Source organism: Leucopleurus acutus (genome assembly GCF_964270905.1).
Source record: "Leucopleurus acutus genome assembly, chromosome: 16".
NCBI lineage: Eukaryota > Metazoa > Chordata > Mammalia > Artiodactyla > Delphinidae > Leucopleurus > Leucopleurus acutus.
Window position 1 is genome coordinate 59,552,392 of NC_139158.1, and position 27,867 is coordinate 59,580,258.

At 42.3% G+C, this 27,867-nt stretch overlaps 1 protein-coding gene across 1 annotated transcript in view; it reads left to right on the forward strand.

The window, feature by feature from the left end:
* Positions 1-19,014, forward strand: part of LOC309973526 (tyrosine-protein phosphatase non-receptor type substrate 1-like) — a gene marked incomplete at both ends in the record, with an annotated part of 39,267 nt that extends 20,253 nt beyond the window's left edge. Inside the window, 4 exons of the mRNA XM_082857814.1 lie at positions 2,644-2,997; positions 8,706-9,026; positions 9,612-9,941; positions 18,950-19,014. Coding sequence (XP_082713940.1) covers positions 2,644-2,997; positions 8,706-9,026; positions 9,612-9,941; positions 18,950-19,014 — 1,070 coding nt within the window. The remainder of the gene's footprint in view (positions 1-2,643; positions 2,998-8,705; positions 9,027-9,611; positions 9,942-18,949) is intronic.
* Positions 19,015-27,867: the final 8,853 nt, after the last annotated feature.

Consider the following 27,867-nt stretch of genomic DNA (forward strand, 5'->3'; position numbering starts at 1 on the left):
CAATACTACAAAGCTACAGTACTCAAAACAACATGGTATTGGCACAAAAACAGACATATGGATCAATGGAACAGAATAGAGAGCACATAAATAAACCCACACACTTACAGTCAATTAATCTTTGACAAAAGAAGCAAGAATATATAATGGGAAAAAGTCTCTTCAGCAAGTGGTGTTGGGAAAGTTGGACAGCTGCATGTAAATCGATGAAATTAGAACATACCCTTTCACAATACAAAAAAATAAACTCAAAATGACTTAAAGACTTAAACATAAGTCATGACACCATAAAACTCCTAGAAGAGATCATAGGCAAAACATTTTTTGACATAAATTATACCAAAGTTTTCTTAGGTCCTTCTCCCAAGGCAATAGAAATAAAAACAAACAATGGGACCTAATCAAACTTACAAGCTTTTGCATAGCAAAAGAAACCATAAACAAAACAAAAAAACAACCTACTGAATGGGAGAAAATATTCACAAAGGATTTGACCAACAAGGGCTTGCTTTCCAAAATATACAAACAGCTCATACAACTCAACAACATTTCTCCAAAGAATAAATACAAATGGCCAATAGGCACATGAAAAGATGCTTACTAATTATTAGAGAAATGCAAATCAAAACTAAAATTAGGTACCACCTCACATCAGTCAGAATGGTCACCCTTAAAATCTCTACAAATAACAAATGCTGGAGAGGATGTGGAGAAAAGAGAACTCTCCTATACTGTTGGCAGGAATGTAAGTTGGTACAGCCACTATGGAAAACAATATGGAGGTTCCTCAGAAAAATAAAAATAGAATTACCATATGATCCAGTGATCCCACTCATGGGCATATATCCAGACAAAACTCTTATCCAAAAAGATACATGCACCCCTATGTTCATATAGCACACTATTCACAATAACTAAGACATGGAAACAACCTAAAAGTCCATCGACAGATGAATGGATAAAGAAGATGTGGTACATATATACAATGGGATACTATTCAGCCATAAAAAAGAATGAAATAATGTCATTTGCAGCAACATGGACACAACTAGAGATTATCATACTAAGTGAAGTAAGTCAGAAAGAGAAAAGAGAAACACCATATGATCTTTATATGTGGAATCTAAAAGATGACACAGGGAATTCTCTGGTGGTCCAGTAGTTAGGACTCCACGTTTCCACTTCAGGGGGCCTGGGTGCGATCCCTGGTTGGGGAATTAGGATCCCGCAAGCTATGCCACATGGACCTCCCCCCCAAATAAAGATGAGACAACGGAACCTATCTACAAAACAGAAACAGACTCACGGACATAGAGAACAAACTTGTGGTTGCCAAGGAAGAGAGGGTAGGGGTAATGTAATCTGTTATATATGGAATGGATAAACAACAAGGTCCTACTATATAGCACAGAGAACTATATTCAGTATGCTATGGTAAGCCATAATGGAAAAGAATATATTAAAAAAAAGAATGTATATATGTATATACAAGAATATATGTATGTATAAATGAGTCAATTTTTGTATAGCAGAAATTACCAAAACACTGTAAATCAACAATACTTCAGTATAAAAAAATTATAAATCAAGTAAAAAGAAAAAGTAGCCCCCCCAAAGAGATCTATGCCCTATACTCACCTGTGAATATTTTACTTTACTTGGAAAAAGAGATTTTGTAAAAGTGATTAAGTTAAGACCCTTGCTATGGGGAGAATATCCTAGATTATCATTGTGGGCCCAATATAACCTTATAAGAATGAGGCAGGAAAGCCAAAGTTAGAGAAGTACAAGTGACAATGGAAGCAACATTAGAGTCATAAGAAGATGGAAACCATGCGAAAAGGAGTGTAGACAGTCTCAAAAATTTGGAGAGACAATGATCAGAGCATCCAGAAGAAATGTAGCCCAACTAACTCCTTGATTTTAGTCCAGTAATACCATTTCTGGTCCTTTGACATCCAGAATTATAATAAAACTGTCACTTCAAGCCACTAAATTTTTGATAATTTATTACAGCAGCCTTAGGTAACTAATAAAACAGGACTATGTCATTGGGAAAAAATGCTAGGGACTTGAAACAATGTTTTACTTTCTTCTTAAACTAAATGTTCATTGTGTTGGGAGCTCTGCACATCACTGCCACTCAAGTATCCAGGTTGTTGGAGCCAGCCTCATCATGAGAATGTGGATCTCTGGGGAAGATGGAAGTTGGTCCATAAAGCCTCTTGCAGATAAATGAATAACCTACGAAATATATCCATCACTTCTCCTCACAACTCAGTGGTCTAAAGAAGCCATGTGGTCCCACCTAATGCAAAGGCCAGAAGTGCAGCACTCCAGGAGGCCACAAAGTGAACAGCCAGAAATATTTGATGAAGTATGACACTTCCAATGAGGGCTCAAGTACTCAAACTCATTCTCTGCCACATCATTTAACCTCTCTGTGACTCAATTCCTCTCTTGTATTAGGGTCTCACGTTATAGGTTCATTGTGCAGGTTGCATGCAATATACACGCAATGGGCTGAGTTCAAGGCTGGCTCATGGTGCACTAAGTTAATGAAAACTGTTGTTGATAAATAACTGAGAAAACCTACTGGATCACCTAAGGATGAATAAGTAACTGGATTGTGTTTCCCTCCAGGAGTGGCAGGTGAGGACGAGCTGCAGGTGATTCAGCCTGACAGGTCAGTTTCAGTTGCAGCAGGAGAGACGGCCACTCTGCGCTGCGACGTGACCTTCCTGCTCCCCGTGGGGCCCGTCAGTTGGTTCAGGGGCACAGGGCCAGGCCGGGAGTTAATCTACAGTGTCAGCGGAGTCCCCTTCCCTCGAGTAACAACTGTTGCAGATACTACAAGGAGAAACAACATGGACTTTTCCATCCGCATCAGTAACATCACGCCAGCAGACACCGGTATGTACTACTGTGTGAAGTTCAAGAGAGGAAACCCTGACGTGGAGTTTAAGTCTGGACCAGGCACTCATCTCACTGTGAGTGGTGAGTATGGCCTGGGTCTCTTTTGTCCCCCTGGTCTGTGACAACAAGTCAACAAGAATGCCCTCCACCCTTTGAGAAAAAAGAAAAAAAAAAAGGATCAAGTGCAGCAGTGGGTGTTTATATCATGATCTGATTTCACTCCCTTCTACAGATCAGGGAAACTGAGGCCTGCAGAGGTTGTGCTACTTGCCAAAGGCCCCACAACTGGGAAAGCTGGGAAAAGTCTGGAAGTCCAGTCTGCCTGGCTCCACAGCCCTTGTCTTTTCCATCCCGTCTAGCCCTTTGGTTCCAGGTCTGAGGGAACTGAAGGTCTGAGCGACTTGCCCCGTCACAGCCCAGGTATCACCTCCTGCCTCCAGAGAGTGCCCCCCTCAATGTGGCTGAGTCTTGTCTTTATTCAGCACCTATCGAGCACCTACTGTGTGCCAGGCCCTGCTCCAGATGTTGTGGAAGCAGCAGTGAACAAAGCAGACAAGGCTCTTCTCCCGTGGAACTTATGTTCTCTCCCCTTCCAAAGAGAAGTCTATCCAGGGCAGGGTTTCTTTATTTCCTCTTCAGAAACATCACACTGAGAAGAAATTCCTAGAGGCATAGGTTCTGTGTTTACTCTGACGGCCCGGGCTAGAGGAGATGCCCAGAGGTTGAGTGTTTCCTGGGGGTCTGTTGGGAAAACCCTCCTGTGATTCAGGGACCGACTCACAGAGGCACTGAAGGCTTCCAGCAGAGCTGGGTCAACTCAGAATGTCCCTCCCCAGGGAAGAGGTTCCCCATGTGGGTGACTTAGGGGCTGCCCCATTGAGGCAGCAAAGGCACTCATTAAGAGTTTTCTGACAAAGACCCTGGATCCTCTTCCTAACTCCTGAATCCTGGACTGTGACACAGGAGAGACCTTTTGACACTGTCTGCCCAACCCTCCATGTACAGATGGTGGCCTGAGGCCAAGAGGTGACTGGAACCCAGACCACAGTCCCATGGTCAGTGAGTGAGGGGATCCTTCCAGAACCCAATCTGATTCCAGGCCAGGCTCTTTCCTGTACCAGCATTGGAACTGGTTTCATGGAAGAGCCTGGTACATGGAAGTTAAAGAATAAAAGCTCCTTGAATTAACCATTGAACATGATGTTTTCATTGTTTTCCCATAGGGTCAGGAGGCTCCTCGCATTCAGGCCCTAAGTCCTGAGGCGACTGGAAACTTCTCCCTACTTTCAGCCACATGATCCCAAATCCCTCATTCCATACCAGCACCTAGAGCTGTGCATTGTTTCAACAGCTACTTAACATTCAGGGTATGGAGACAATCGTTTTCATTTTACAGTCTCCTGTTGACGGATACTAGGGTGTTCCTAACCTCGGGCTATCGAAACAGCACTGCAGTGGATAACCTTTCCATGTGTCACTCTCCTCAAAGGGGAAATACCCACTGGAAGTAGCATTGCTAGATCAGAGAGTATGTGTATTTTAATTTGTGTGATTATATTGCCAACTTTCCCTCCTAGTCATGGTAGCAAATGAATCTTCCCAGAGCTCCAGGCATTAGCAGGCAAGGTGGCTTTATCCTGATTTTGCCGATATTACTAAACTTCCCAGATTGTCGGTTCCTTGCTCAGCCAATCACAGCTAGTAAGTGGCTCCACTGCCACTCAGATCTGCGCCTCCCAGGAGGCTGCTCGTCCTCTTCCCCAGGCCACCTGCCCAGAGGATTCCCTGGATGAGAAGGGAAGGAGGGGGAGGGGAGCAGCAACCTGTCAGATTCTGAATCTTCCTCATGGCATTTACTCCTTATAACCAGTGGTCTGAGTGTAGGGCCGTCTGTTGTCCCTTTTACATATGAGGACACTGGGGCTCGGAGAGAGGACCTGATGTGTGAGCAGGTAGGGGAGCCAAGATTGAGCCCAAGTACCTAGACTCACGACCCTGCTCTCTGCACACCCCACTGTGCTTGTCAAGTGTGGAGAAAACTCCAGGCCTGTCCTCTTAAAACCTTGTATTGTTCTGTTCTTTAGCAATAAGCATTTTAAAAAGTCCTGTATAGGAGGCAAGTCTAGCTTTACCACAGATCAGACAGATACTACAGTGTCTCATGATGTGCTGAATGTTCCTAAAATGCAGGGCTCAGCACACTTAAAAGCACCAGGAGTTTTTCTCTCCGTTGTTGCGATCTTGCTTCTTCACTAGGCCTCGTGGGGGAGCAGCTCCGGGAAGGGTAGCGTGGACAGCACAGAGAGGGGCCAGTGCAGTCCCAGCAGCACCATGCACGCCCATTCCTGGCTCTGCAGGCCGAGGATGAGGAGGGGGAGGTGCTCCCTAGAGGGCGCTGGGGGCCCCGTGTGAGCAAGGGTTCGTATTCTAGACTCAGGTGTCAGGGGCCCATGTCTTCCCTTGTTGCTACAGGGTCCCCAGGCCTGGGCACTCAGAGGCCACTCCTCCCTGTAGTTGCTTGAAGTCAAGAATCTCAGAGGGAAAAGGGGAGGGTGGTGGTCAGCGTGGGGCTTGTGAAGGTGGGGCGCTTGCTCTGCTGATGGCCATGAAAGCTTGGAGGTGACAGGAAACACTTCTGGGGCACAGTGGGCAGGTGAGGAGACAGTCCCTTCATTTCTCTCAGCCTCAGTTTTCTCATCTGTAAAATGGTGATCATCATGGTCTCCTTTCAGGAGAGTTGGAAGGATTTGAGGTGCTCTGTCTAAATCACCAGCACAGAGTAGGGGCCCCCCAGTCGAGGTGTTTTTTCAAGGCTGTGACCCAGTTCCCTGTACTGGGCCCCATTTCCTCACATGTAGAAAGAGGATAATCACACAGCCTTTGCATTATGTCCTGAGGGTACAACGACCTGGTGACAGGACAGCCCCTCAGGGAGCGATGGTGCTGGCCTCCCAGGCTGTGTGATCTTGGGCATATCTCAGTTCCCTCTAGTCCTCAGTTTCCCCATCTGTGCAATGGTGGTAATCACGCTGCCTTTCAGGGGTCTGTGATGACTGAAGAGGATCTAGGAAGCCCTGGATGGGGTGGACTGGGTATCACTGAGCTCAGTGCACAGCGGTTGAGAGCCTGGGCCGAGCCTCCCCTGCCTGGGCCTCCATCCCAGCTCTGCCCCGTCCCAGCTCTGGGACCTCTGACGAGTCCCTCCCCACACTGGGGCTTCATATCCTCATCCGTCAGTGACAGCCCTGCCCTCACAGAGCATCTGCAGGAACTGAATGAGGGACGCATGTCTAGAGGTTAGAGCAGATCCTGGCATATGGTACGTGTTCCACCAACGTGAGCTCTGCTGTGCTGGAGCCAGAGGACCTCGGATGGGTCGCTTTCTCTACAGGACTAAGTACAACTGGGGTTGGGGTGGAGCTGGGCTCCTTTAGACCTTGGCTACTTATTAGAATCACCTGAGAGATGGTAAAAGATCCCTAGACCCTGGTTCCACCCTAGAAATTCTGATTTAATTGGTCCGACGTGGGCCTGGGCAGCTGAGTATTTTCACTCCTGCAGAGGATGCTGGTGCCCTGCTAGGGCAGAGGAGCCCTGAGTCACGTGTTCTCTGAGGTCAGAGGGAAAGCTGTGGTTTTTCCAGGACAGAGGCGGGTCACCCGTGATGCCTGGGTTGTACGAACAGCTCTCCTGGGTGTGAGTGCTTCAGAATAGCCCGTGACGGTGACAGCTTTTAGGACGCCCAAGAAAGTCATTCGGAGTCGATTGGCAGGCACACACCCCACCTCCAACAGAGCTCACCTGGGCTGAGAGGTGCGTCCTCCCAACTCAGACCACCCTGTTCAGACCCGAGCTTCATCACTGGGGAAACCTTCCCATGTTTACACACGTGTGTGTGTAAACAGGCTCTGGAATGCCTGCAAATGCTCCCTGCTCAGCCTGGAGACCTCCTGTCTCAACACGCCGCAGTGACACTGACAAAATCTGTTCTTCCTCCTTTCAAAATGCTTACAGCTTCTGTAAAGAGCTGATCTGCAGGGAAATGCCTGTGATCTCTTGTGTTTTTTGAAAACCAATTCCCCAAACTTGTTTCTTGAGGGAATTATTTTTAAAAATGGGAACAGATTTATAATTTGGTGTTTCTACTAGTTTTTTCCTGTGGATTTTTGTACGACAGCTACATGGAGCACGATTTGAGACTCTTCTTGGTGTTTCTGTTGTACTTTTGTTTTAGAACTAGAATGGCCAGATCTTATGATAACAATCATGGGTGTTGTTCATTTTTTACAAATTATGGGTGTTATTGATTAAGCACCTACTCTATGTCAGGCTCTGTGTTTTACATATATCCTCGCTCATCTTACCACGTGGTGCTTGTATCTACTTTGTCCAGAAACAGACACTGAGGATCGAGGATAACGAACAGTGACACTAAAATCGATCTGTCCTGCGTGCAGTGAGATGAGCTCTGACCTTTACTTGCTGGGTGCCCTTGTCCAGCTTCGTCCTCCCTGAGCCTCATCCCATATATGGAGTCACTCTTGGGCCTCTCTCACAGGGCTGGCGAGGGGATTAAAGAGCTGAGGGTGATGGAGAGATCAGGCCCTCTTTAGGCTCTGAAGAAACTCTGGACAAGTGGTAACTGATCAGAGTATCTTGTCCCTTTAGGGGTGTCCAGGATGCTGGTGTTTATACAATTTGACATTTTAAGGTAACTCCTTGCTATGTCCTCAAACGTTTGATGAGTTTTAAGAAGCAAGTTAAGTATTTACAAGTGCAAACATTTGTAACGTTTGCTGACTTTTACAGGAGGTGTTGAGTAACAATGAACAATTGAGAGACACCCTACAGGAACCTTCTAAAGAGAGAAAGCACCCTCACGTTTCATTTACCCATTTGTGTGTTTCTGGGTGCATTATAGGCCTGTGCCTGTGTCTCTACAGATTTAATAACAATTAAGAAATTAACCACCACTGGTTTCTCAGCACTCAGTAATCTTTCTTCTCAACCCAAAACTGAACCAAGAGAAGAACCCAGACTCAGAAAAACATCCCTTTGCCCCCTTCCTTTGAAATTCAGGGATTGATACATTAGTCCTACTGAAATATTCGTGGAAAGAATGAAAACTATGCAGTAAATTCATAAACACCTGAAGGGACAGCTCTGGGTATAAATACAGTCCAGGTTAAAGAGATATCTGTGTCTGTTGGTTTTGTGAATCATCTTGTGTTTTACTCATAGCAAAAATGCTCCCACTGCCTAATTTAACCGTCACTGAAGCCCGGGAAGGGTAATGCCTGCTGTTCCCTTTCACAGACGAGGAGCTGGGAGGTGCCATGGCCACAGCTCTCGTTGGACGGTCAGCCTGACTCAGCTTCCATGTGGTCCCGCTATGACCCCGCTTCCCCTGCATTTACTTCTGTGAACACTTCTCCGAACTTACCTAAGTTTTCCAGGGGGAGCCCAGCTAGGAACAGTTAATAGGAGAGTGAGACCAATCAGTACTTTTGTTCCTTTGCCCAAACTGGTGGGAAATCACCTGGCAGATGTAAGAAGGTGGACTTTGAACTCAGGCCTGGAATTCGATGTCAGCCCTGCCCCTGACTCAGAGTCACCTCTGGGAACCTGTGTGTCTCCTCTGTCAGATGAGGATGATGACACTGCCCTCCCAGAACTATTTGAAGAATTTAAAACATAATATGTGTGGTGGTTCTTAACTGCGTCACATTTTTATCATTAGTGATGATAATTACAATCATGTTCATCATTTATAAATGTTCCTTTTGTAGCCAAACCCTCTCCTCCTGTGGTATCAGGCCCCACAGTGAGGGTCACACCTGAGCAGACAGTGAGCTTCACCTGCAAATCCCACGGGTTCACCCCCAGAAACATCTCCCTGAAATGGTTCAAAAATGGCAATGAGCTCTCAGCCTCCCAGACCGACGTGGAACCAGAGGGAAACAACGTTTCCTACAGCATCTCCAGCACAACCAAGGTGGTGCTGGCCCCGGGGGATGTTCGCTCCCAGGTCATCTGCGAGGTGACCCACATCACCCTGCAGGGAGACCCTCCTCTTCGTGGGACAGCCAACTTGTCTGAGACCATCCGAGGTAGAAGCCCCTCACGCCAGCCTAAGCCCGCACCTGCCCTCAAGGCCCCAGCCCCTTCCTCCTCCCTGCTTTTTGCTCCAGGCCTCAAATTGCCTGGATTCTACTTCCTGACAGTCCTGCCCCATCACCAGGCTCCTAGATGAGCTGGTCACTAACTACCGTTTTAACGGCAGCTGCCAGGTGGACACCCATCGTGTGCCAAGCACTGTGCTGAGTAGTTTCCTTTACTTTATCGATAGTTTCTCCAACTACTGAGCACCTACTATAAGCCAGGCCCCTATGTGCTTGGCGATCTCGTATATTTTGCTGCAGTTATTATATTCCAACTGCATGCCAGGGGCTGTGCTTGTAGATGACACACATCATTAACCTACTAGGAGCCCAGTTCTCGAGCACCTACTGTGTGCCCTGCAGTGTGCTTATGATTTCATTTCTATGCAAAGACACCCCCGGTGTTTGAGCGCCTGCTGCATGCCTGGCTCTGTCCTCTGGTGACTCCCTTGCTGTGCTGGAAGCTGTTATCCAGCCCCTCTCCTGTGACCTGTTGGTTCCATAAGGTCAGAGCTTCTGCCTGTGCTGTTTCAGTTCCGCCTACCTTGACGATTACCCAACACCCCAGGGTGGGGAACCAGGTGAATGTCACCTGCCAGGTGAACAAGTTCTACCCCCAGCGCCTACAGCTGACCTGGTTGGAGAACGGAAATGTGTCCCGAATGGACATGGCCTCGACCCTCATAGAGAACAAGGACGGGACCTTTAACCGGACGAGCTCGCTCCTGGTGAACTCATCTGCCCACAGGGAGGCTGTGCTGCTCACCTGCCAGGTGGAGCATGACGGACAGCCGGCGGTCACCAAAAACCACACCCTGGAGGCCTCTGCTCCCCAGAAGAACCAGGATGCAGATGAACGTATTGGTGAGGCCTCCACTCCAACTCACCCAGTTCTTTACTTTTTTTATTTAATATTAAAGGTAGTAATTCATGCTTATTATAGAACAATCTAGAAGTCAATAGGTGTAAAATAGAATTTTAAAATAAGTTCCCTCCCCTAAATCCCACACCCCCAAGAGTGACCACTGGTAAGAGTTTGGCATATTCTTTATAGATCTCTTGACATAAATATCCATGAAAGAAAATAAGAAGGAGGGAGATCATTCTGTTCTCTATGATCATCCTGTTCATAGAGTCCTGCCTCTCGCTCTCTTCAACTAACAGTTCCTCATTCCCTGTCCACCCACCCACCTCCCTCCTCCTTGTCCTTTCTAACCTCTGCTTAGTCTCTCTCCAGCCTAGACTTTTCCATCTATATCAGTAACATCACCCCAGTAGACACTTGCACCTAATACTCTGTGAAATTTTGGAAGGGTAACCCTGAGGACATGAAGTTTGAGTCTGAACCTGGCACCCAGGTGACCATGAGTGGTCACTGCACAGGGCTCCTTTGTCCCCTGATTTGTGACAATGGACTAGTAATGATCACAGTCGCTCACTGAACATTTTCTAAATGCAGATCTCAGTTCAGCTCTGATCTCTGTTCCTGCTTCAACAACCCAGAGGGAGACTCAGGGAGAAATGGGGGACGGGGGTTGCTGTTGAAGATTTGTTGCCTTTAGTTCAGATGATTGGGCTAAACTAATAAAGGTGAATCTGAGTCCCTGAGGACAGGAACCATCAGGCTTTATAACAGATATGTGCTAATTAAAGACAGGTTCCCCCTCAGCTGGGCATCGTCCCAAGGACAGTCCCCCTTTCTATGAATAAAATATGTCTTATAGGCTGTCATGTAATATCAAGAGAGGGTCGAGTCACATCCAGGAGTCTTTCCTCCAGAAGACCTTTCAAAGTCCCACATTCCTTCCAACATGCCCGTGGTGTTGTCCTCAACTTCGGGGTCAATGCTAGGTCACTGAGTGACCATGTCCCTGCCTGCTGGAAGAATAAAGAGAGGAAGGGGAGAACAAACAACTTCCCTTAAACAAGAGATATAGAGAAGTTGCATAATTGTGTTCACTTTAACTTACTCCTGTGTGCACAACCAGTTGTCAGTGGAGTCCACAATTGTGTGGTCATACGGTTAAGGACCTTGATTTTCTACAAAAACTAATACCAGTACACACTTAATATATAATCAATATTAATCCCCTAATATCATTTAAAATGGAGTATAAATTCAAATTTTCCAAAATGTATTTTATTGTTGTTTTTGTGCACCAAAATTTTAATTCATCTGTAAGTTCTTGGCAAAAATTTTCCATGACTCCATCTGGGCCTTGAGAATCTATTTTTTTATTTGAAAAAGAATTTGAATTATTTAAGACTATTCAGATTATTCATTTAATATAGTGTGAGCTGTGGTAGGTTCTGCTTTTTGAGGTATTTGTTCCATTGTCTCTAAGTTGTCAAAGTTCTGCGTGTATAGTTTTTCATAACATTCCCTAACTATCCTTTTGATGTCTGAAGGGTCTGTAGTGATGTCCTCTGTTTCATTCCTGATATTGGAAATGTGTCATTCATTTTTTCTTTGCAGTTGTACTAGAAGTTTTTCAATTTTATTGGTCTTTTAAAAGAACCCACTCTTTTTTTTCCTTATTAGTCATCAATTTTATACACACCAGTGTATACATGCCAATGCCAATCACCCAGTTCATCACACCACCACCCCAAACCCCCTCCACTTTCTCCCTTTGGTGTCCATATGTTTGTTCTCTACATCTGTGTCTCAATTTCTGCCCTGCAAACCGGTTCATCCGTACCATTTTCCTAGGTCCCACATATATGCGTTAATATGCGATATTTGTTTTTCTCTTTCTGACTTACTTCACTCTGTATGACAGTCTCTAGATCAATCCACGTCTCAACAAATGACACAATTTTGTTCCTTTTTATGGCTGAGTAATATTCCATTGTATATATGTACCACATCTTCTTTATCCATTTGTCTGTCAATGAGCATTTAGGTTGCTTCCATGACCTGGGTATTGTAAATAATGCTGCAGTGAACATTGGTGTGCATGTGTCATTTTGATTATGGTTTTCTCTGGGTATATGCCCAGTACTGGGATTGCTGGATTGTATGGTAATTCTATTTTTAGTTTTTCAAGGAATCTCCATAGTGGCTGTATCAATTTACATTACCACCAACAGTGCAAGAGGGTTCCCTTTCCTCCACACCCTCTCCAGCATTTGTTGTTTGTAGATTTTCTGATGAAGCCCATTCTAACTGGTGTGAGGTGATACCTCATTGTAGTTCTGATTTGCATTTCTCTAATAATTAGTGATGTTGAGTAGCTTTTCATGTGATTCTTGGCCATCTGTATGTCTTCTTTAGAGAAATGTCTATTTAGGTCTTCTGCCTGTTTTTGGATTGGGTTGTTTGTTTTTCTAATATTGAGCTGCATGTGCTGTTTATATATTTTGGAGATTAATCCTTTGTCCATTGATTCGTTGGCAAATGTTTTCTCCCATTCTGAGGGTTGTCCTTTCATCTTGTTTATGGTTTCCTTTGCTGTGCAAAAGCTTTTAAGTTTCATTAGATCCCATTTGTTTCTTTTTGTTTTTATTTCCATTACTCTAAGAGGTGGATCAAAAAAGATCTTGCTGTGATTTATGTCAGAGTGTTCTTCCTATATTTTCCACCAAGAGTTTTATGGTGTCTGGTCTTACATTTAGGTCTCTAATCCATTTTGAGTTTATTTTTGTGTATGGTGTTAGGGAATGTTCTAATTTCATTCTTTTACATGTAGCTGTCCAGGTTTCCCAGAACCACTTATTGAAGAGACTGTCTTTTCTCCATTGTATATCCTTGCCTCCTTTGTCATAGATTAGTTGACCATAGGTGTATGGGTTTTCCTCTGGGCTTTCTATCTTGTTCCATTGATCTGTTTCAGTTTTGGTGCCAGTACCACATTGTCTTGATTACTGTAGCTTTGTAGTATAGTCTGAAGTCAGGGAATCTGATTCCTCCAGCTCCGTTTTTTCCCTCAAGACTGCTTTGGCTATTTGGGGTCTTTTGTGTCTCCATACAAAATTTAAGATTTTTTGTTCTAGTTCCATAAAAAATGCCATTGGATAGGGTTTCCATTGAATATGTAGATTGCTTTGGGTACTATACTCATTTTCACAATATTGATTCTTCCCATCCAAGAACATGGTATACCTCTCCATCTGTTGATATCATCTTTAATTTCTTTTATCAGTGTCTTATAGTTTTCTGCATACAGGTCTTTTGTCTCCTTAGGTAGGTTTATTCCTAGGTATTTTATTCTTTTTGTTGCAGTGGTAAATGGGAGTGTTTCCTTAATTTCTCTTTCAGATTTTTCATCATTAGTGTATAGGAATGCAAGAGATTTCTGTGCATTAATTTTGTATCTTGCAACTTTACCAAGTTCATTGATTAGCTCTAGTAGTTTTCTGGTAGCATCTTTAGGATTCTCTACATATAGTATCATGTCATCTGTAAAGAGTGACAGTTTTACTTCTTCTTTTCCAATTTATATTCCTTTTATTTCTTTTTCTTCTCTGATTGCTGTGGCTACGACTTCCAAAACTATGTTGAATAATAGTGGTGAGAGTGGACATCCTTGTCTTGTTCCTGAACTTAGAGGAAATGCTTTCAGTTTTTCACCATTGAGAATGATGTTTGCTGTGCGTTTGTCATATATGGCCGTTATTATGTTGGGGTAGCTTCCCTCTATGCCCACTTTCTGGAGAGTTTTTATATAAATCAGTGTTAAATTTTGTCAAAAGCTTTCTCTGCATCTCTTGAGATGATCATATGGTTTTTATTCTTAAGTTTGTTAATATATTGTTCATATTGACTGATTTGCATATATTGAAGAATCCTTGCATCCCGGGGATAAATCCCACTTGATCATGGTGTTTGATACTTTTTTTTTTTTTTTTTTGTGGTACGCGGGCCTCTCACTGTTGTGGCCTCTCCCATTGCAGAGCACAGCCTCCAGACGCGCAGGCTCAGCAGCCATGGCTCACGGGCCCAGCCGCTCCATGGCAGGTGGGATATTCCCGGACCGGGGCATGAACCCATGTTCCCTGCATCAGCAGGCAGACTCTGAACAACTGCACCAGCAGGGAAGCCCAATGGTGTATGATACTTTTAATGTGTTGTTGGATTCTGTTTGCTAGTATTTCGTTGAGGATTTTTGCATCTATATTCATCAGTGATATTGGTTTGTAATTTTCTTTTTTTGTAGTATCTTTGTCTGGTTTTGGAATCAGGGTGATGGCGGCCTCATAGGATGAGCTTGGGAGTGTTCCTTCCTCCACAATTTTTTGGAAGAGTTTGAGAAAGATGGGTGTTAGCTCTTCTCTAAATGTTTGATATTATTCACCTGTGAAGCTATCTGGTCCTGGACTTTTGTTTGTTGGAAGATTTTTTAATCACAGTTTCAATTTCATTACTTGTGATGGTCTGTTCATATTTTCTATTTCATCCTGGTTCAGTCTTGGAAGGTTATACCTTTCTAAGAATTTGTCCTTTACTTCCAGGTTGTCCATTTTATTGGCATTGACTTGCTTGTAGTAGTCTCTTAGGATGCTTTTTATTTCTGCAGTGTCTCTTGTAACTTCTACTTTTTCATTTCTAATTTTATTCATTTGAGCCTTCTCCCTCTTTTTCTTGATGAGTCTGGCTAATGGTTTATCAATTTTGTTTATCTTCTCCAAGTACCACCTTTTAATTTTATTGATCTTTGCTATCGTTTTCTTTGTTTCTATTTCATTTATTTTCTGCTCTGATATTTATGATTTCTTTCCTTTTGATAACTTTGGGCTTTGTTTGTTCTTCTTTCTCTAGTTTCCTTAGGTGTAAGGTTAGATTGTTTATTTGAGATTTTTCTTGTTTCTTGAGGTAGGCTTGTATAGCTATAAACTTCGCTCTTAGAACTGCTTTTGCTGCATCCCACAGGTTTTGGATCACCGTGTTTTCATTGTCATTTGTCTCTAGATATTTTTTGATTTCCTCTTTGATTTCTTCAGTGATCTCTTGGTTATTTAGTGAGGTATTGTTTCGCCTCCATGTTTTTGTGTTTTTTACATTTTTTCCCCTGTAATTCATTTCTAATCTCATAGCACTGTGGTCAGAAAAGAAGTTTGATATGATTTCAATTTTCTTAAATTTACTGAGGCTTGATTTGTGACCCAAGATGTGATCTCTCCTGGAGAATGTCACATACACACTTGAGAAGAAAGTATAATCTGCTGTTTTTGGTTGGAATGTCCTATAAATATCAATTATATCTATCTGGTCTTTAAATTGTGTCATTTAAAGCTTCTGTTTCCTTATTTATTTTCATTTAGGATGATCGGTCCATTGGTGTAAGTGAGCTGTTAAAGTCCCCGCATTATTATTGTGTTACTGTCGCTCTTCTCTTTTAACTGTTAGCAGTTGCCTTATGTACAGAGGTGCTCCTATGTTGGGTGCATATATATTTATAATTGTTATATCTTCTTCTTGGATTGTTCCTTTGATCATTATGTAGTGTCCTTCTTCGTCTCTTGTAACATTCTTTATTTTAAAGTCTATTTTATCTAATATGAGTATTGCTACTCCAGCTTCCCCTTGATTTCCATTTGCATGGAATATCTTTTGCCATCCCCTCACTTTCAGTCTGTATGTGTCCCTAGGTCTGAAGTCGGTCTCTTGTAGAGAGCATGTATATGCATTTTGTTTTGTATCCATTCAGCAAGCATGTGTCTTTTGGTTGGAGCATTTAATCCATTCACTTTTAAGGTAATTATAGATACGTATATTCATATGACGATTTTCTTAATTGTTTTGGGTTTGTTTTTGTAGGTCCTTCTCTTCTCTTGTGTTTCTCCCTTAGAGAAGTTCCTTTAGCATTTATTGTAAAGCTGGTTTCGTGGTGCTGAATTCTCTTAGCTTTTGCTTGTCTGTAAAGCTTTTGATTTCTCCATCAAATCTGAGTGAGATCCTTGCTGGGTAGAGTAATCTTGGTTGTAGTTTCTTCCCTTCCATCACTTTAAGTATATCATGCCACTCCCTTCTGGCTTGTAGAGTTTCTGCTGAGAAATCAGCTGTTAACCTTATGGGAGTTTCCTTGTATATTATTTGTCATTTTTCCCTTTCTGTTTTCAATAAATTTTCTTTGTCTTTAATTTTTACCAGTTTGATTACTGTGTCTCGGCATGTTTCTCCTTGGGTTTATGCTGTATATGACTCTCCGTGCTTCCTGGATTTGGGTGGCTATTTCCTTTCCCATGTTAGGGAAGTTTTCGACTATAATCTCTTCAAATATTTTCTCTGGTCCTTTCTCTCTCTCTTCTCCTTCTGGGACTCCTATAATGTAAATGTTGTTGCGTTTAATGTTGTCCCAGAAGTCTCTTAGGCTGTCTTCATTTCTTTTCATTCTTTTTTATTTATTCTGTTCCACAGCAGTGAATTCCACCATTTCTGTCTTCCAGGTCATTTATCCGTTCTTCTGCCTAGTTATTCTGCTATTGATTCCTTCTAGTGTAGTTTTCATTTCAGGTATTGTATTGTTCATCTCTGTTTGTTTGTCCTTCAGTTCTTCTAGGTCTTTGTTAAACATTTCTTGCATCTTCTCAATTTTTGCCTCCATTCGTTTGCCGATGTCCTGGATCATCTTCACTATCATTATTCTGAATTCTTTTTCTGGAAGGTTGCCTATCTCCACTTCATTTAGTTGTTTTTCTTGTTCCTTCATCTGCTACATAGCCCTCTGCCTTTTCATCTTGTCTATCTTTCTGTGAATGTGGTTTTTGTTCCACAGGCTTCAGGATTGTAATTCTTCTTGCTTCTGCTGTCTGCCTTCTGGTGGATAAGGCTATCTCAGAGCCCACTCTTTGTTTCAGTTATTTTCTCTATTGTTTATCTGTTTTCATTTTCACTGATTTTTCTTCTTTCTTTATTATTTCCTCCCTTCTGCTTGCTTTGGGTTTATTTTGCTCCTTCATTTCTCATTTCTTGAGGCAGGAATTTAGATTATTGATTTAGACTTTTTCTTTTTCCTAGTGCCACACCTGTGTCTCCTCTTGTGCTTGGTTCCTGACTGCTGTGTTCTTCCTCCAGTCCTCAGGTCCCTAGACAGTCTGCCTCCTCTTCCACTTCAGAGTCCTGCTTGTCCCGTGTGTTATTTCTAGGGTTCAAGTTGTACTGAACGAGGAGAGTAGGAGAGAAGAGTCCATGCCATCTTGTCTGGTATGACCTGTAAATGCTTTTTCATCTTCCATCTTCTGCTCAGGCTCAACCAGGGCTGGTACTTCACGGTGCTGCAGGGTGCCTGACCCATGATGCTTGTTAGTGTAGTAAAGCTGGAAATGTCTTTTGGAGCACCTAGGTTGGCAGGCTGAAGAGAAGTGTAAGATGCTGATGTGATCCTTCTCCCTGGATCCAAAGCCTACCCCGGGCATCTGAGGGCTCCAGCCACTGCAGGCTGCATCCAGTGGGTCTGGTGTGAGGATGCACCTCTTATTGTTTGTTTTTATGGTATTGGGGTTTTTTACAATATTTCTAGCCTAATGGACCTCTCTTCACTAGTACAGCATAAGTCAAGATGTTAACGGAGTTTTTGGTTGGTTCATTGGTTGTTTTGTTTTGCTTTGGTTTTTTTTTTTTTTTTTTTTGCAGTATGCAGGCCTCTCACTGTTGTGGCCTCTCCCATTGCGGAGCACAGGCTGGACGCACAGGCTCAGCAGCCATGGCTCACGGGCCTAGTTGCTCCGCGGCATGTGGGATCCTCCCAGACCGGGGCACGAACCCGTGTCCCCTGCATTGGCAGGCGGACTCTCAACCACTGCACCACCAGGGAAGCCCGGTTGGTTGGTTTTGATAGTGGGAGAAATGTTCTGAGTCCTCTAATTCTTTGGTTCTCTTTTGTCTTTCAGGAACCTAAATCCCATCCCCCTGCTTTTTACTTTTTCCCTTTACCTCTCAATTGCCATCAGCACATCTTCCTTCTTCCCAATTTTTCTACCCAGAAGTTATGCACTTTAACTCATGCATATCCATTTATTCATATCTGTTCTCCTTGAATTAGGTTCCTATAGTCAGTGTAAGTAATTACCACATTTAGTGATTTAATACAAGACAAATGCATTATCATACAGTTGTAGAGGTCAGAAGTCTACAATGGGTGGCTGGGCTCTAGAGAAGAATCCATTTCCTTGCCTTTTCCAACTCCCAGAGGTGTCCACAGTCCTTGGCAAAGAGCCTCACATCAGTCTGACCTCTCCTTCTGACATCACATCTCCTCCAACTGTTCTGCCTCAATCTTTTACTTATAAGAATCTTTGTGCTTACATGGCCTCCACTAGGAAAATGTGCCCATCTCAAGATCCTTAACAAATCACTACTGCTAATCCCTTTTGACATGTAAGGTAACATATGCACAGGTTCTGGGGATTCTGTTCCAACCCTTTTAAATCACACATACTTTTAAACCCCTTTCTATGATCTGTGCTCCTTAGGACACTTTTCCAATATTTTCAAAGTTTAGACAAATTAATATTGGTGGTGGTATTTCCAAATAACTCTAGCTGCCTTGTCTATTTCTCCATAATTTTCCTGGTGGCTGGTTGAAGATGGGATGGCAGCCTAGTGAGAGACTATTAGGATTTGCTGAATTTTCTCTTGTCTCACAGTTATTTTCACTTCTGACATTTTCTCTTCAAGTAATAACACCCTTGCAGCCTGAGAAAAGAGAGTAGGAGAATGAGGGACTCCTGTATGCTGATTTCTGCCTCAAGCTTGAGCCCAGGATGCCGGTCAAAGCCTCAGAGTGCTGATGGGCCCAGGTGGCCTCAGATGGAGTAAGTCGAGGCCCTTGGGAATGGCTCCTGTGTGATCCCTCTAATCGCTCCTCTTGTCCCTTGATGATTTCCAGGCCCAGAGCTGTCTTCTCCTCTCCTGGTAGTTCTCCTCCTAGGCCCCAAGGTGCTGTTGGTGGTCGGTGTCTCTGTCATCTTTGTCTACAGGAAGCACTGGGCCTGACTGTAAGTTGGGGTAGGAGGGAGGGCAGGACAAGGTCTGTCCTAGATGACATAAGGTCAGTAAGGGAGCCAGCCCACAGGTCACACAGGGTCAGGGCCCACGTGGGGATAAGAGAAGGGGACACACTTCCCTCAATACCCTCAGGAGTATCCTGTTTCCCTCTAAGAGGTGCCCAACTCCCAGGAGGTGTGTGGGGTCCTGGAGGAGGTGGGCTGGATCAGGGGTTTTCAAAGGGTGTCTCTTAGCAGTTCTGTAGAGGAAGTGGGCAGAGGGTGCTGAATGAGGAGGAGCTGAGTGGGTGGTTCCCTTGGAGACCATTTCTAAACACTTGAGTCCTGGGGCTCCTTGGGGCAAAAAGAATCCACATTTTCAGGTTATGTTGAGAACTCTGGATTGGCTATTCTGAGAGCGGCTTCTGCTCTGACCCTCCATGTGACAGAATAGAAGGGCTGGGGATGGGGCATCAGACCTGGGGAGGAGGCTGAGGGGTCAGGGTGATATCCCAGGGGCTGCTCATCCTCTCAAGACAGGCATCCCAAGAGGAGAACACCTGGGCACATAGGAGGCATGCAAGGAACGTTTCCTGAATGATGAGCAGATAATTAAATATGGACATGTTTCTCACAGCTCTTTCCTTCCTCCCTGCTGGTGTCACCCTCAGTGTCTGCTGCCTCCTTCCCTTCCTGAGGGACCCAGCCCAGGAGAAGGACTCAACTGGGAGCTTCCATGACTCTGCTCCAAATGCCTCCCCTCCGTGGAGACTTGCCTGCCCACATGCCCCTGAAGCCACCAGAGCTGGGTCTTCATACATGGTCCTGAGCAAGGATCATGGGAAGTAGCTCTGGGAGCTGACTCAGGACATTTCCCTGGAATGTGAGAAATAAGTCAGATCAACACAGATCAGGTTATCTCTCATCCATCACCTTGGACTCGGCCATGAACTACACAATAATGCCCTGTGCTGAGGAGTTATTCTGTCCTCTGGATTCCTGCCTTCACCTGACTCCCCACCTTTTGAGGTGCTTTTTTAGTACAAATGACTCTCCATCTTAGTTTTAAGAAAAATTATTCTCCTTCCTCATTGTCTAAATATCCAACTTCTCAAACCCAGAAAATAGTGTTCCCTCCTCTCTCCATGATGGGAAGAGTAGTTTTTCTCTAATCTTGCATCCTTCCCAACCCTATTGCTCATGGTAAATATACTGTGTCCAGAAGCCTGGAGTCATCCTTGATTTCTCTTTCTTTTATATCACGTATTCAATTCTGCCTTCAAAATGTTTATGTCCAGTGGTCAGATGGAACTCTTTAACAATTGACTATCCAAAAGGAAAAAAAAATAAAGAAGTTCTTGGTATAAATACTCCCAATGTGGTCAATTTCAAGTTAGCAACGGTTTAACAACTAGTTTGCAAAATTCCTGAAAATGTAAATATCAGCTCTCATGAGCCAGTCCAATCCCCTCCAGCACACTTCTTAATTGCATTCATAATCTGCACATTCTCACCCCCACCACTGCTCCCTGGTCCCAGCCACCATCATCTCTTCCTGCACCATTGCTATAGTCTCTGACTGGCTTTCCTGTTTCAGCCTCAGTGATTCCTTGGGAATGTAAGTCAAATCCTATCATTCCTCTGCTTCCTCCTCCAACATGTCTGCCTGGCTCACTCTCTTCCTTCATTCCAGCCTCTGCTCAAATATCACTTTATCAAAGGCATCTTCCATATACCATCCTGTATAAAGTATCAGTTCCTCTCTCAGCCTTGCATTCCATGACCTCTTAACCTGATTAACTTGTTTCCTGAACACTTATTACCATCTGACATACAAAGCATAGGCAGTTCTCACTCTGCATGGTAGAGAAGGACCATAAAAATTACCATGTAAACTGAATCATGGAAAGTGATCTCAGTAATCAATGGGATAAATAAAGATTGTTCTGTGATCATTAAAATTTGATTTCAAAATATTAGGAACTCTCTTACTGTCAGCTACTAATAATATGTAGTTTGACAAATTAGAAACACTGAGAATTAAAGCAATTTATTTCTTTATAAAAACTTATCCAAAGTGTTTGAACGGTGCTTGCCTTCTTCTTCTTGCATAATTTATAATATAAGAGCATCTTTTTTACAACTTGGTGAATTATGCTCCTTGCGAAGTTTGGATCCGTTTCCAACATTTTATGCCTTGTACTCTCAATGTTGTGAAATCTTTACAAACTTTCTTTAATTCAAAGTATTTGCTGTTGTCACTTCCTCTGGGACATTTTCACTCTTTTCCTCACCACAACTTTCCTCATTTATGTGGTAAGTTTGCCTTTACTAAGTTCTTCTGATTGCATATGTAGAATCTTTCTAACACTATTAAGGTAACTTGATCAGCTATTTCTTCTGTAATCCATTTATATTGTTTGAATATAACTTCTCGCATCATCATATTTTGTCTCTCCATGGCACTTTCGTCTTTGTTGCCAGTTCCCTTTTATAATTATTCACTTTTGTAAATGTCATGTGTGTTTATCACTGGGAGACAGGAGAAAATACAATTACGTATTTTGCTGTCTGTGCCTAAACTGTGTAAGAGAGTCACAGTGACCAATCACTACAGACTTTCAAAGAATTGATATGATTGGTTACTGATCACGATGAGCATCTGTTAGTACATAATGATTTGTGGAATGAAGTATACTTAGCAGCAAAGTTGTACGTTATGTATCGTTCACAGTAAAGTTCCTGTGGTGACTGAAATCTGAACCCTGTGTTGGGCGATTGATGTTATTTAACTAAACTGAAATTCATGCACCAGGCAAAATGAACACTGATGTATGTGTTGTCTCTTCCTCAAACAGGGCATCAGTTCTATGAGAAGGGACTCTGAATCCTCAGGTGCCAGAACAGTGACTGCCACATACTAGGCAATTGTTTAATTTAATAAATGAATGAATTAGTTTTTACCAGATGTTGGATTTCAAAATAAAAATTATCTAATTCAATCATCTGGCTCTTGTGTTCTAAAGTTTTTTCATTAAAGGCTAATCTCTCTTCTTTGTGTTCAGAAATCCTATCAAAAATTCAATATTCTTCAGAACCCAAGGAAGTGAAAAACCAAAAGCAAACAAAACCAAAAAGCAAAAACTGACATTGATTAGAGTTTGTCAAAGGGGCTCAGAAACAAACTGAAAGAGGTCCCAATGGACAAAGCTGGAACAATTTGGGCAAGAAATATTGGAGATATATATATATATATACACACACACATATATATATGTATATACACACACACACACACATATATATATATACATATTCTGAATGTTTTGTCCCCTCAAAATTCACATTTTAGAATATTAATGCCCAATGTGACCATGTTAGAAGTTGGGGCATTTGGAACATGACTAGTACATAAGGGCTCCTCTGTCATGAATGGGATTAGTACCCTTCTAAAAGATCATCCTAGTTCCTTCTTCCATGTGAAGATACAATGAGAAATCTGCAATCCAAAAGAGGGCCCTCACTCAATCAAACTGCCAAGCTGATAGTGGAATTCGAGCTTCCAGAACTGTGCGCAATAAATTTCTGTTGTAAGTCATCCAGTCTGTCATATTTTGTTATAGCACCCAAATAGACTAAGACAGATTATAAACCAAAATATAATAAATATCTATGAGTCCATATAGATGTAAATAAATAATTTAATAAATTAATAAATGGAGAATTAAATAAAATCTTCTTTGCAGGAAAGTCTTAAATTATGAAGACACTTCACTCTAAATAAGGGGAAAACAAATTCACTACCCCTGAAGTATGGGCTGCACATGGTGACTCCCTTCCAAAGGGGATGAATGGAAGGAGGAAAAAGGGTTACTTTACAGTGGGGAAACCTGAATAATACGAGTTAGCCAGGTCATCAAGAGCTCACCAACAATAAATCAATATCAATAGGCATAAATCAAGTAGATTTGATGAAAATGGCATGTTTCCTCTGGGACCTTCCCCAAAACCCATAACCCTAGATTAATTATAAGAAAAGCATCAGACAAAATGTAACTGAGGGGCATCCTACAATAAATCTGAGCAGTATTCATCAAATCTGTAGAAATCATCAAAAACAAGGACAGTCAGAGAAGGTGTCACAGCTGAGAGGAGCCTAAGGAGACACAAGTAAATGTGTGGTATTCTGCATGGACCTTGCCACAGACAAGGACTTTATGTAAAACTTAAGGAAGTCTGTTATGGACCGAATGTTTGTATCCCCCCCGAAATTCATATGTTCAAGTCTAACCCCTGAAGTGATGGTATTTGGAGGTGGGTCTTTGGGAATGAATTAAGTCATGGGGTGGAGCCCTTTCCCAGAATGTTGCATAGTTGGAATCATGCAGCATATAGATTTTTCCTTTCAGTTATTAATAAGCATTTAAGATTCCTCCACAGCTTTTCAGGGCTTGAGAGCGCATATAATTTTAGTTCTGAATAATGTTTGATTATCTGGATTTACCAGTTTCTTTACCAGTTCACCTACTGGAGGCCATCTTGGTTGTTTTCAAGTTTTTGCAAGTATGAATAAAGCTACTATGAACTTCAGGGAGAATCTTTTCCAGGCCTCTCTCCCAGCCCCTGCTAACCTCAGATATTCCTTGGATTGTAGATGGCATTTCCCTGTGTCTCCACCTCATCTTCTTTCTGTGAATGACAGCTAAGTTAAGCTGTGCCTGAACTCCTGATTCACACAAACTATGAAATAATAGACTTGGTTTTTTTTAAGCCACTATGTTTTTGGTAATGAGTTATTCAGCAATAAAAATCAAATGCATTATATTTGAGAAATCCATCAAGAGAAAGTCCTCCATAGTTTTGTAGAATTCATCTTGCATACACTCTGTGTATCTTCCATGAACTCAATGGTAATGCTGCTTGTGTGATCCCCAAGAACACATACCAAGAGCAATTAAATACTGAGGAATAAGATTTTGTTGGATAGGGTTGAACATTAACATGAAACATTGTGATAGTTAAGATTTTTTTACACTCTAAGAACCAATTTTCACCCGTTAGGAAAAATATTAATTTCATGGAGAATGCAAGTCTCAACGTTTATTTTGGATGAGTGGGCTTTTGCATCATGAAAGAACTTGCAGAAAATGGGAGATGGCTCTTTCTCCAGGTCACTCTCTGAACACAGTATGTTGGTTATGAACACCTTGTCCTTAGCTTGAGACCTTGTCTCTGATCCCAGAACGTAAAGAAAAATCTGACACAAATTCTATTTGACATTTCTCATTTAATAGAAATGCATTTGTCCTCATGGTAAATATGTTTATTTAAGTGCCTGCTATTCTGCAGGCCATCCTCATATCCTGATGCCCAAGGAAGGTGCCATCCTCCTTTCTGTGCATTAGTCTCCTTCTCACCCATAAGGCAACCATATTTATAATTTTTATACTTTGGTGCCAGTACACATGGCTGAAAGGATGTGTAATGAGACCTCATCTTGATCTATACCAGAACCTCAGAACATCTTGGGCCAAGGCAAGGAACATGAACAATGATTTGACATTTCTTACAGGAACTTCAGGTGAAGAGTTCCGGTAAAACAACCTGAGAGTTCAGTGTCAGTCAAAGCTAGAGGTACTGTAGACCAGGGCTGCAAAATGTCTTCTTCAGAGTGCCTGTCTAGTGGTTCAATGGGACTGGGCCAGACGATAAGTAATCTATGGTTTCAGTGGAAGACAATTCCCCAAAGTATTTTAAATGGAAAGCATAATGACCAACCAAACAGATTGATTCCATCTGCATCAGTGATGTGTCACATGGGATGGTGGCACCTATACTGTGTGAAGTTAATGAAAGGGCATCCTGACATGTCCATATATCTGGTCCAGGCACCTATGTGTCCATGAACGGTGAAAATAATCTGATAAACTCCATCCCCTTGTCTGCTAAAAGTAGACTTTTAAAAACTCTGCAATATGCACTACATCATTATCACATACTGGGTCCTGGGCCCCTTCATTCACAAACAGCCCTGTAAGCTGGCATCCTGCTGTTGACCCTTCTGGTTATTCATTCTGGGGTCCTATGTCTAATATTCAATCAAGCCAGTTTGAGAGGCTAGGGCCCTTCTGCGATGGCCAACACCACCAGACACTGAACATAAGACATGGACGCTCTGAAGTAAAAAAAATTGGGGGTAGGGAAAAGGCAACTAAGTGTGTGCATTGCATGGACCAAAAAGTTGGAAAACTGGGACCTGGAAGGCTGACTAGTCATTCTGAAATTTCAGGACAAACCTGGGCTCAGAAATATGCATTGTGTCTATTATGACCTGTTTTCTGACCCTGAATATTAGAAACAGATACTTGTAGCTATATCTTAGCTTCTGGATTCAGGATGAAATCTCAACCTGGGTGAAGTTTGCCCCCAAATGCCCAATATAGACTGAGCCAAAACAAAGGGATCCTCAGGCAAGCAGAATCTCTTCTAGCCTGCACAATTCCACTCACCTATTTCCAACTGGAATGTGATTGGAACATGGTGGCAAGTACCTGAGGGGTCACCACAATTCAGTCAGGGACCTTGTCCCACCCACAGGAAGTCAATGAGTGGGTGTGTCCTCCTACTGTGGCCAGGAGTAGCTCTGGGGAATCATGAGACTAGAAGGAGGGGTTGTGAGTGTCACCCACTTCCAGATCTTTTCTTCCAGAAAAGCCCTCCAGGAGGGGTTAATTAACTCTCCTGCCACTTGCCATTTACCTGGTCTGCTCTGAGAATTGTACTCCAAGCTCTGCTGTTCTTTTATTCTCTAGGGACAATCAGTGTTTTCCTTCCCATTGCCACCATCTGAATTAATATTGTGAAATACTCTGAGGTGAGTGTGTTCCTCTGTTCAGAATACAAAGCCAGCAGAAGGAAGAAAATGAAAAGATTAGAGTAGATTGGAGCAGAAATAAACAAAACCAATGAAAGTCAAAAGAAGGTATTAAGAGAGGAAAGGGGGGAGAAATGCAAGACATACAGATAATAATTCACAAAATAGCAATAGCAAGTCCTTCCCCATTTGTAATTATTTTAAATGTAAATGGATTCAACTCCTCAATAAATAGACATAGATTGACTAAATGGGGAAAAAACAACAAGGATCCAAGTACATACTATCTATAAGAGATTCACTTTAGATCTATGAGCATACAAAGGCTGAAAGTGAAAGAAAGGAAAAACATGTCCATGCAAAATGTAACCAAAAGGTAGCAGGGGTAGCTATACTAATAGTAGATAAAATAGAATTTAAGTAAAAAACTGATACAATAGACAAAGAGGACATTATATAGTGATAAAAGAAAATATAACTAATATTTGTACATCAAATGTCAGAACTCTAAATATAAGAAGCAAATATTTCCAGAATGGAAGGGAGAATTAGAGAGAAATAAAACAAGAGAAAAAGATTTTAATACCCCACTTTCCATAATAAATGAACAACCAGAATGAATATTAATAAGGACAGAGAGGACTTTAATAACACTACAGATCAATTGGAAGTCACAGACATGTACAGAACATTCCACTGAACAAGAGCCTAATATACATCCCTCTCAAGTGCACATGGAACATCCTCCAGGATAGAACACATGGTAGGCAGCAAGACAAGTCTTAAGATGTTTGGAAAGATTGTAATTATAGAAAGTACCTTTTCTGATTACAATTGAATGAAATTACAAATCAATAGCTTAAGAAAAGGAAAATCAAAAATATGTGGAAATTAAACAACACACTCTCAAATAACCAATATATGAAAGAAAAAATCACAGGGGAAGTTAAATAGTACCTTGAGATAAGTAAAAACAAAAACACAACATACCAAAGATTATGGATACAGAAAGCAGTGCTCTAATACTCCTACACCTATTTAATTAATTTAACATTTAGCTCTATTTGCCTTACATTGAGCATCAAAGAAAAAATATTTCTTTAATTTTTTTTAAAAGGTAACGTTTTTGAGCGTGAGAGATCTTGTGGCTGGTTCCTTGGAAAAGAAGACATAGAGGGCAGGCAGGCTGGGGTAATTTCAATGGATGTTTCTTTCTGTTTCTGTCTTTAGTTATTTCCCCCCTGAAGATCACCACCAAGCCCTCTAGGATGCAAATGCATATGCATCAGAGAGTGAATCTCACGTGCCATGTGAGCCACTTTTCTTTGTTTTTTTCCAGTGTTTTCAACAGTCTTTATTAGTGTTATGATTTGTATTTTATTTTATTTTTAAAATTTTATTGGAATATAGTTGATTTACAATGTTGTGTTAGTTTCAGGTGTACAGCAAAGTGATTCAGTTATACATATACATATATTCATTCTTTTTCAGATTCTTTTCTCATATAGGTTATCATAGAATATTGAGTAGAGTTCCCTGTGTTATATAATAAGCCCCTGTTGATTTTCTATCTTACATATAGTAGTGCATGTATGTTAATCCCAAACTCCTGATTTATCTCTCCCCCCTCCCACGTTTCCCCCTTAGTAACCATAAGTTTGTTTTTGATATCTGTAAGTCTGTTTCTATTCTGTAAATAAGTTCATTTGTATGGTTTTTTTTGTTTGTTTTTGTTTTTTGTTTTTTTTTTGTGGTATGCGGGCCTCTCACCATTGTGGCCTCTCCCATTGCGGAGCACAGGCTCCGGACGCGCAGGCTCAGCGGCCATGTCTCACGGGTACAGCCGTTCGGCGGCATGTGGGATCTTCCCAGACCGGGGCACGAACCCGTGTCCCCTGCATCGGCAGGCAGACTCTCAACCACTGCGCCACCAGGGAAGCCCCATTTGTATTGTTTTTAAAATTAGATCCCACATATGAGTGATATCCT